Here is a 10,692-nt window from a genome sequence, read left to right on the forward strand (position 1 = left end):
CAGCAGTGAGAAGTTTCTCGGTACACTGGTGCCCAGGGTGAACTTAACATTAAAGAAGCTACACCTGCTATTCTTCATTATTTGTCTTGATTACACGGGCGGGGAGTGGGGAAGGAGAAGGCGAGTGGGCATGAGTTCTGTTAAATGATACATCTAAGTGATTAGAGCCTGAGCTCCAGGAAACCCAGTGCCTCCCCAGGAGTAGATTTGTAATTTGCTTCCTCGTTTGGTTTTGTGTGTCCCGTACAGACACGTGACTTTGGGTGCACTAAGCCTGCTCACGCTGGCAGAAAAGGACTTGTTGGTAATTATTTGGCCGCAGGAAGAGGACACCTGTTTTGCCGCGGTCCCTGAAGGCAGCGTGAACGCCCCGCACTCGGCCCCCAGCACGCGCTCGGCACGGCACGGCGGGGGCCCGCCTCCTCCAGAACTGTCTCTTCATGCACCTTCCCTCCCTTCCTGGTCCTTGTAACAAAGTTCCCAGTCCCACCTCGGTGTTTCCAGAGCCATCCCCGCTGCTCTGTGCCCTCGGCATCGCCGCCGCCCTGCCCTCCTGACTTTCCCCGCACGCGGGGCCAAGGCAGGGGCTAAAGTCCCGTGAAGTCACCTCAGTAGAGCCACCTTCGCGTTGGCCTTCATACTGCTCTGATGTTAAGAGGACCTTTCATTTAAAAAGTAATTTGAGTGAAATGTGCTCTCAGTGGAATCAAGAATAGTTCTGATGGCTTAGGGCCGATGATGGGAAACCCCCGGGGAACATTTGCTCCCTGACTTTGCTAAAGGGGGACCGCAGGGCGGTCCGCTGCTCCTGGGCCTCCGCACTGGCCCCTCACAGATGCACAGAGGAAGGAGCTCACCGGTCTGGGTCCGGGCCCCGGCCGCACTGACACCCGTCGTGTGAGCTGCTCGGTCCGGCTTGCACGTCGGTGGCTCCTCCTTTGTGGGCAGGGTCTGGGGGTTAGTGCCCCGCTAGCCAGCTGGACACACGTCGTTTTTTTTTTTTTTTTTAATGTTTATTTGTGAGAGACAGAGGGTGAGCAGGGAAGGGGCAGAGAGAAAGGGAGACAGAATTCGAAGCAGGCAGCACAGAGCACCATGGGGCTCAGACTCACAAACTGGGAGATCATGACCTGCCTGAGCTGCAGTCGGGCCTCACATGTTAAAAGTATGTGGCCGTACAGATTGGCTTTTGCCTTTGAAGAGATTTCCCTGCTTTTAAAGTTAAAAATAAGCCTGGTTAGGCGTATTTTTTGTGAGCCCTAGGTAAGTCCTTCGGTGTCCTTGGCAGTTGGAGTCTTGTCTTCGGTGGCGCCTGGCCGGCCCCGTCGGTGGCGCGCGTGACTCGTGGTCTCGGCTCACGAGTTCGAGCTCCGTGTTGGGCACAGAGCTTGCTTTAAAAAAATAAAAAGCAAGTCTCGTTTTTGGGTGCATGACCCCCACGTACATGTGTGTGGCCTGGCTGTGCAGTAAGTGTGCACCTGCTGACGGGCACAGAGCCCGCCTCCTCGCCGGGACAGCTGCTGTGACGCTGCGGACAGGTGTTGCCGGGCTTCCAGAAGCCAAGTGGAGGATCTTTCCTGTGTTTTCAGATGGCTTGGTCTTAAAATAAATCTAGTTCAGAGTCTTGCTAAGACCTGGTTTTAGGGATTTTCAGTGGAGGTACAAAGGCAGATTTCTGTGTTCACACAGTGGTCACCCTTGGTTACAAGTCTGTCTGGGAATGTGGTCAATCCTAGCTAGTTTTCTGACCAACTGTTCAACATCTAACATGTTCTGGAATCTTCTCCAGTGCTTGCCTTGCCCAGGTAAAAGGTCAGGACATTTTTTAATAAACTGATTAGTGATTTTTTTTTTCCCTTCTAACTGTGGAGGTCAGTAGGAAAATGGAAGGCTTTTCCTTTCCAAAGTATGTAAGTAAGATCAAAATTGGTAACTTGGAAAGAAGACATTTTGTTTTTCTGAAATCTGAGTCCACCTTTCTCAGATACAATGGGGAATATTTCGTTGGTTGGTTCCTTTGGCAAAGACGTACGAGTGGGTATGTGTGGACAAAGGAGTCGGGTCAGATCCAATGCTCATACCATTCTGAGAGGCGAGTATTAATATCACGGTTTCTAAAATACAGTTTTAAAAAGCAAATTGAAAGTTTAATCCCTCCCTCTGAGTAATTAAGCACAACCTATTTGCAGTTGCTAGAAATAAATGAAGTGTCAATTATGTATAATAGCATCACCCAGGGCTCTGGGTCGGCTGGGTTATCAGCCAAAGAGTTAAAAATCCCTGCAGATATTTTACGGGGATAGTGCACTACAAATATTGCTGTCTGTAGGGAAAGAAGATTCTAGGCTGACTGCATCAGCACCTGCTTGCCACATTAAAGAGTCCTGCACTGCTGGGACACGGACACCTGGGTCTGTCTCCTTTCTCTCCTGTTGATGAGGCGCGGGCAGCACTCACAGGGGCACCCTGCGAGGTGGGTGGTCAGAGCAGTGCGTGGGGCAGGGCGTGGGTCTCTGCTTAAGGGGGTCCTCGCTGCGGTGAACAGGCCCCTCCTCTCGGACACAGTGTCACCTTGAATGTCCCCAAAGCGCTTGCCAGCGGCTCTTCTGGCCCCCTAGTGGCGGGTCTGCCCTCGTGTCCCACGCCAGTGTGCGGCCAGTCTTACCTGGAGGGAACCGGTTACTCCGTGCCTTTCAGGCTAGACAGTGGGCGCATCCGGGCTCTGGGCTTGGGGGATGAGGAGACAAATGTCCCTGCTTTTATGAAGCACTTTTTAAGTGTTTTGTCCTCTGTCAGGTTTTTTTTGTTTGTTTTTAACATTTATTTTTGAGAGACAGATCATCAGGGGAGGGTCAGAGAGAGAGGGACACACAGAATCTGAAGCAGCTCCAGGCTCTGAGCTGTCAGCACAGAGCCCAACACGGGGCTCAAACCCACGAACTGTGAGATCATGACCTGAGCCAAAGTTGGACGCTCATCTGACTAAGCCACCCAGGTGCCCCATTTTTTAATTTTTTTTTTTACCTGCTTCTCAGAGGTCTGAAATCGCAGAGAGCCTAGTTGTCACTGTTGCCGAGGAACTCTGCTGCCTGAAGTCTGAAAACTGAACATTACTGGTGTGTATTCCGGAGGCCGTGCTGGCCCCGCGGTGAACCACCTGACTGCCTGCCTGGCTTCTCTCAGCAGGGGGTGGGGGGGTGGGGGGCAGAGTCCGCCGACCGCAGGCTCCTTGTCCCCGAGTGACTGGCAGGGCTCTCCCTGAAGGCCATGAGCACTAGGTCCGCTGGCGCCCAGGCCGCCCGCCCTGCCCCGTTTCGTGAACATGCCTCGTTCCACAGTGAAGACAGAGCCTGGCCTGCCACTGCCGCGGGCCTGTCGGGGAGGACAGGAAGCTCTGAGTCAGAGCGACTGGAGCCCACGGGCCAAGGGCTCTGGTCTGCAGGCACCTCTGTTGTGGGTGCTCTTGCCCCGTGCCTGATCACACCTCGGTGTTAGGCCAGGCACGCGAATCACAGTGTTGGCGCTGTTTTCCCCACGTGCTCCCCATCCAGGATGCGAGCCTCTCTTTCACCAAGACCACGCGCTGTTCGCTTTGGTCTCCCCAGTTTGGGTCAGGGTTAGTAAGAGTCTAGATGTGACATGCTCATTCCTTCTTTGTTTTTAATGTCTATTCATTTTTGAGAGAGTGTGAACAGGGGAGTAGAAGAGAGGGGGCAGAGAATCCCAAGCAGCTCCAGGCTCTGAGCTGTCCGCACAGAGTCCGACACGGGGCTCCAACCCACAGACTGCAAGATCATGACCTGAGCTGAAATTGGATGCTTAACTGACTGGGCAACCCAGGCGCTTTGATGCTCCTTCCTTCCTTTTTTTTTTTTCTTTAATATTCATTTTTGAGAGACCAGGTGAGTGGGGGAGGGGCAGAGAGAGAGGGAGACACAGAATTGGAAGCAGGCTCCAGACCCTGAGCTGTCCGCACAGAGTCCAACATGGGGCTCGAACTCATGAACCATGAGACCGTGACCTGAGTCAAAGTCAGATGCTTAACCAACTGAGCCACCTAGGTGCCCTGATGCTCATTTCCTTTTATGTTTATTGATAATGGCTCCTGTGCCTCAAGAATTAGAAGTAATGAGAGCTGCAGAGTTCATGTCTGGTAAATGTGTATTAGAAAGAAATCCTTAGCTCTGAAAGTTATGATTTGCTATGTATCCTTTGACTCAATAATTCTCAGTATTTCTCTGACCAGAGAACCAGGAATGGACACAAAGCTGTGTCTATAAGGATGTTGATTATGGTGTTCATGTGAGGAAAGAAAACAAGCCAAGTCAGGCGGCCGTGGGGATTTGGTGTTCGGTGAACTATAATACAGCCATATGTTGGATTATATTAGACTTTAAAGGATTCTTTTCATCTTAGTTGATGAGATGTGTTCATGCCATGGTAAATAAATAAAAAAGCAAGACGCAAAAGTGACTTTGGGGTCCATGTTTGTAACAGCACGTGCCCATGAAGACTAGAAAGCCAAATGTCCAGTGACCGTGGGCTGCCTCCGCTGAAGGGGTTCCTAGGGAAAGTGCCCAGAGGCGAGGCCTGGAGGAAACACGATTAAGCCAGCATGCTGGTTTTTCTCCCAGACAGAACCATCATTTTCTGCGGAAAGTGCATTTGTGACTTCCGCTCCAAAATATCTTGGAACTAAGACTTCGAAGGTTTGTTTCCAATTTTATCATGTGTTGGTACGCAAGACTGTGCCTCCCCAGGGCATTATTGAGTCTTGGCTTTTACCTTACTTTCTGCTACTGAAATTAGTGATTTCTTTTGCAGTTTGAGGATGGTTGTAATGGTTTATGCTATTCAACAATTATCTTAGTGTTTATGAAAAACAACTGAAAACGTTTGGGGACCTAATGGAGTATGCTGACCTTCAAAAGCTGTATAGGAGCGTCTCTGGTTCTGCAGCTGCTTTATTAGTGCAGGTGACCCCCTTACGGGAAAGCTGCACCCTCGAGTGTGCGTGGCATGACCTCTCGTCGACACGGAGGCAGTGGTGGTTAGGCTGGAACAGTGGGTCTCCTGGGAGTGTGCTCGGTTCACGCGCAGCCTGTAGATCACCGAGTTGCTTGACAGGTTCACAGCAGCTAGTTAATGCCCTTGGGACGACAGGGTTGACAGGCGGTTGTCTTGAAGGCTCGTGGGCCCGGGGATCTAACATCGCCTTTGTGTTCTGTGCAGCTCAGAGCTCGGGCTGTGCCGTGCCGCTGGACAACGGCGAGACGGAAGACGACGCGGACAGAATGCTCGTCGACAGAGAGTGTGCTGCCGTAGCAGGTGGGGGCGGGCCGTTTCCTGTTAGCCGCGGCGACAGCCCCCTGGTCGGAGACCCCGTGCAGCAGGAGGGTGGCTCTGTTGGACCAAAAGAAATAGAAATATATACTGTTTCGGCAATGCAGACCCCTTGTCGTTGCAAGAACCAGTATGCATACTATTTCTAACACGGTTTCCCTCACGATGTCTGCACTCTGTCGTCCAGCATTTTACAGAATGTTCTACTGCCGTGTGCATTATCTTGGGCGAGGCTGTAGGTAACAAGGGTGTGAGTGCGGTGTGCGCTGTGTAGATATGAAACATGTGAGTGCGACCTTCGTATTTCGATGTGAAACTTCCGCTTCTCGTGCCTTGGTTACTCTTCATGGCTTTTGCATGCTTCCCTCCCTGACCTGTGACCTCTGGGTGATCGCACCGACGAGCCTCCGTTGCTAGGAACTCCGGGGCGGCGAAGAGCGAGCAGGACTTGGCGCCGACGCGGAGCTCGCGCCGGCGCGGGGTTCTGACTCGTGCCCGGCCACGCCAGTGTGGACGCTCCCGCCCGCTGCGCCTGGGCCCGCGGGTTCTGGGGCGCCGCTCAACACCACGCCTCGCGGAGCGCGTTTGGCGTGCCCAAAGTGCTACTACAGCCCAACACTGATGGTCATTTTCAGCTTTTGAAGGTCGAAGGCTCCATTTCTTTTTAACATTTAGAATCTCTAAAGATTCGTCCTTTGAGGTAACTCTTTGCCCTATTATTCTTCAGGTGACCCTGAAAACATTTTAGCTGTTCTCCTACCGAGTTGCGTATTTAGAAATAGATACTGGTTCATTTGTTTTTAAGGATTTATTATTATATCTCTGTGCTAAATTCTTCAGTGGGGAAGGAGGTGATGTGTACTGTCTCCCAGACGTCCATGAAGAAATCATTTGTTTGCTAAGATGAAAGGGAAGCGTGCATATCTTTCTAGAAGCTACAAGGTTGTTACCGGTGGAATTGCCTTTTTGCCAAAGAATTAAATGAGTAGATTTTCTGAGGGAAACTTTGATGGGATAATACATTTAAAGACCTTGGCTAAAGACAAATAACAAAACTCAAGAGCTTTTCAAAAAAATGAAAAATAAACAGCACTGCTACATGCTTTTTGAAAGGCAGAAGTCATCACTCTTTAAGCTGCAAGCACTAATTCCCTGGGTTCTTGGGCTGGATTTAACACCGAGCCTGGACATAAGTTTCGAGCCCCGCTCGTCCGTGGGACAGAGGTCACGTCTCCCATCATCCCGCTCCAGCACTGTCCGCCCGCACGCGCACAGTGTTCTAGGCTGCCAGGGATCCCCCGGCAGGGGGGCACATGGGGAGCGGGCATGTGGGCCCCGAGGGGCACCTGGAACAAAGTGAGGACAGCCCGCGGGACGCCGTCCGGCCACGCAGGGTCACGGCTCAGCCAGTCTCCGGGGCGTCTGCTAATTTTCATGCCAAGTTTTATTAGATTTTCTGTGACAACATGAAGTTATCAACTAGCCTTGATTTTGAGATTGCATAATGGAGCTAATTTACACCAACTGGGGACCGAAGGGAAACACACATGTGCACATGCACACACGTGCACACACGCGCGCGCACACACACACACACACACAGTGAACGCTACATGGAGACAGTCTGGGTAACTTGGATTTCCAGGGTCGTGCTCATTTACCTTTTCAGACCCAGTGCCCTGGAAACGGACGGTGCACCTCTGTGAAAAGTGCGTGCTTATTTGTCCTAATAACCGTCAAGGTTGATACACGTTTCTCTGGGAATAGCTTGTTTCGTTTCTTTTTGCTCTGCCTCATGTTAGGTTCTTGAGATTCTCTGGCCTTGAGTGTTACTAAACATAGAAGCTGCCATTTAATTTGAAAAAAAAAAATCCCTTACCCTCTGAAGAATTTATGGCAGTTACTAAACTATGATTATCACTTAAATTGCCAGAAAAATGGATGGTTAATGGAATGTTTGGAAGGTGTTTTTGTTCACTGAATGAGCCATGATTTGGTGATGGTGGTGCTGGGGCGATTTGTGGATCCCGCAGAAGCCTGTGGCCACGTGCGGGCCGGAGCGTGTCCCCGCTGCTCGTTCTCTAGTGCCGTTCTGTGACAGCGCACACCACTGAGTGCAGTGTGCCAAGCGGGACCTGACCGTGGGGGTCCTCGCGGGCACGAACGGTGACCTCGAGCCTCATCGAACCGAAAGCACCTTGTACCGGCGCTTCCCTGGGCGCGCGCGTGTCGTGCCGCACTCGTTCCCACCCCACCCCCATAAGACCCCGTCCTCTTAGTGGATGTCTGTGTGTGCAGGTTAAACGTTTTTCCACCGTAAGTGGTTTTTTAAAGTAGTCGGATCAGGTGAAGCCGTGACCCCCACTGCCCCTGTGCTGCTGCCCTCAGCAGCCTGCCAGTCGGTGCCACGTGCCGATACGCTGCTGGCCCCGGGCCGGACACCCGCTGGAGAGCGCTCAGCGCCCGGTTCTCCCGGTGCCACCGTGCGGCGTCTCCCAGAGGGGCCACGTGGATGCGAGCGGCGCTAAGACCTGACCTGCGCCCGCCGCCCTGGCCTGAGAGGCGGGCGGCCTCCGCGGGGCCGGTGCCGCTGTCTCGCCGGGTCCTGGGAGCTGCCCTGGCCCCAGCTTCGTGGACCTGCTCTTCCTCCTCTAGAGCCCCAGAGGTTTGGGGTTTTGTTTTCACTCTGTGGAAACCCTACGTTTAGTTCTGCTGGACGTTTTTCACTGGTGATTTTTATTTTTATTTTTTTTAATTTTCTTTTTACGTTTTATTTATTTTTGAGAGACAGCACACAAGCAGGGGAGGGGCAGAGAGAGAGGGAGACACAGAATTCGAAGCAGCTCCAGGCTCTGAGCTAGCTGTCAGCACAGAGTCCGACGCGGGGCTCGAACCCATGAACCGTGAGACCATGACCTGAGCCGAAGTTGGATGCTCAGCTGACTGAGCCCCCCAGGCGTCCCTCGTGGGTGACTTTTAGAACTTCTTCTTGAAAGCAGTCTTAAAACGAGAGCAGGGTTTTGACAGCTTGTCAGGCCACTGGTAGTTCTCCTGCCATGTTGTTTGTCAGCTTAAGTTTTAAGTTCAGCTGCTCGGTGCTGCCGCGATTCATAAATGCTTCCTGTCGTGCCAGGCAGGTGGCACTGTTGTGTTCTGTTTTTAAATCTGCCAGTGCACAGTTTTCTCCTTCGGCACAAGGAACCCGTTTAAGAGAAAAAACAAAAGCTAAATAATCCCTTTAAAATTGTAGCAGCAGTGAAACATTTTTACACTCCCCCCCCCACCCCCGGTTCTGAATTTTGGTGACAGGTGTATTTCTTGATGCAGATGTGAAAAACAGTAGCTCCGTGTCGAATACAGTGACAAACGGCTGTGCCATCAATGGACACTTGGACTTCCCCTCTGCGACGCAGCTCGGTGGGATGGAGAGCAGGAATGGCCCGTGCTTGGCAGGACCTAATGGGATTAGCGATGGATTAGCTCCAGGGCGGCCTTTTCCCAGCAGCCAGGGTCCCGCTTGTGTCAACGGGACTGAGGAGCCCGGAAAGGCCGCGAGCGCGGACATGTGCGGCTCGCTGCACCTGAACGGGAGCCCCAGCAGCTGCGTGGCTAGCCGGCCCGCCTGGGCGGAGGACGTCGAGGAGACCCTGCAGTACGGCCACTACCACGGCTTCGGGGACACCGCCGAGAGCATCCCCGGCCCCGCGAAGGCGGGGGAGCGGCCGGGCGGCGGCGCCCTGGGGGCCATGCACCTGTACCACGGCTCGTAGAGGCCCCCGGCAGCCCGCCGCTGCTCGTGGAGCGTCGACTGAGAGAATGCCGCGGCGTGGGCTCTTTCTTTTTATACTTCAGCTTTCTGAAAAAAAACCAGCTTTAATTTGAGAAGTTCCTCCGAGTCCCTCTGGCCTGACGCGTAGGGCTTACGTGCACAGCTGCTGCCGCCACGGGCGGCGGGGGGGCCTGTCCTGGAGTTTAAGGTTTCTCCCGCCTCGCGTCATTTGCCATCAATTGCCATTATTCCTTCAGTCGAATTAAACTCTCTCTGGTCGATGTAAATGGGGGGCCAGGAAATGAGGTGCCTGGTGATTTAGCTCCTGCACACAGTCCTTTTGAAAAGCTTCCTTTTGCTCTTTCCTGGAGAATTTATGACAGCAGACAGCTCTTTCCCTATGCAAAGTGCAGCCTTATAAAGACTTCTTGAAGAAAAGAACATTTGTCTTTTTCAAAGTGTTTTCATGGAAACTTTGCAACTTGCTGTGTGGGGAGGCCTTGCTTAGAGGCGCATCATGGTTTGGGGGTGTGAGCGCCCCCTCTTTAAAGCCGCAGCTCACTGCCCTGGGTTCCACTGAAAGCACGCGCAGCGCGCGGCCGACCTGTGACATGACTCCACATTTCCTGCTTTGTCTCTATACTTCGTACCACGGATAACGGTTCCCTTTCTATGTAGTGGAAATTACTCTTTGTAGGAACTGCCAGGTCAGAATGTTTAACTGACTTTTTGACTTATATATTTTTTTCATTTTTGGTTTTTGGGGTTTTCTGCTTTAAGATGTATACCACTCTGTATATCCAGCCAACTGGGAGGGTTTGGGATTTCTCTTAATAAGACTGCACCAAGTTCATGGTTTTATAGAAATTAGCTTTTGTTGAGGCAACTAGTGGTCACACTGTGCAAATATTGTAATGAGTTTTTACTTTTCTGATTTTTGTAATGAAAACTGGTGAAGATAGAGAAAACGTCAGATGAACAAACCCATGTTCTAAGAGTGTTACTAACATGTTTTTAAACCGTCCTTTACACATTGAATAAAAAACTCTCACACTCAAGTTGTTCCTGAGGTGTGTTTTCTTCCCAGGGCGTGAGGGTGTCCGCGCAGGGAACGGGAAGGGAGATTCAGGGGTAGCATTGCCTTTTAGTTTGCCTGTAACATTCTACTTTACTCCCCTGGTCCTGCCCACTTAGTTGTTTCTTACCACTGTTGATTTGTTAACGTACGTACTCTAGTGGTCGGGACACTTGGTCTCACTAGATGGCTCTTAGGGGTATAAGTTGCCATCAGCTAACAGTCTTGCTCCTGCCTGCTGATTTTCGTAAAAGACAACAACCGAGGGGCGCCTGCGGGGCTCAGGTCATGATCTCAGGCTCTGTGAGTTCGAGCCCTGTGTCGGACTCTGTGCTGACAGCTCAGAGCCTGGAGCCTGCTTCAGATTCTGTCTCCCGCTCTCTTCCCCTGCTCTACTTGTTCTCTCTCTCTCTCTCTCTCTCAAAATAAAATTAAAATATTAAAAAAGTGAAACCGGAATGGTAAAGTGAGTGGAGTCAGAGCTCAAACAAGACGACGTGAGCGG

The 10,692-nt window shown here is 51.8% G+C and overlaps 1 protein-coding gene across 2 annotated transcripts in view; it reads left to right on the forward strand.

Annotated features, from left to right (window-relative positions):
• Window positions 1-10,170, forward strand: part of ANKRD10 (ankyrin repeat domain 10) — a 31,699-nt gene extending 21,529 nt beyond the window's left edge. Inside the window, exons 5-6 of one of the 2 annotated variants that reach the window (XM_029936439.1) lie at window positions 5,233-5,328; window positions 8,671-10,170. In XM_029936439.1, the coding sequence (XP_029792299.1) occupies window positions 5,233-5,328; window positions 8,671-9,113 (539 nt within the window). In that variant the 3' untranslated portion in view covers window positions 9,114-10,170. The remainder of the gene's footprint in view (window positions 1-5,232; window positions 5,329-8,670) is intronic. The other variant, XM_029936440.1, reaches the window with a different exon arrangement.
• Window positions 10,171-10,692: the final 522 nt, after the last annotated feature.

The sequence above is a fragment of the Suricata suricatta genome, chromosome 4, assembly GCF_006229205.1.
Source record: "Suricata suricatta isolate VVHF042 chromosome 4, meerkat_22Aug2017_6uvM2_HiC, whole genome shotgun sequence".
NCBI classification, from domain to species: Eukaryota; Metazoa; Chordata; class Mammalia; order Carnivora; family Herpestidae; genus Suricata; species Suricata suricatta.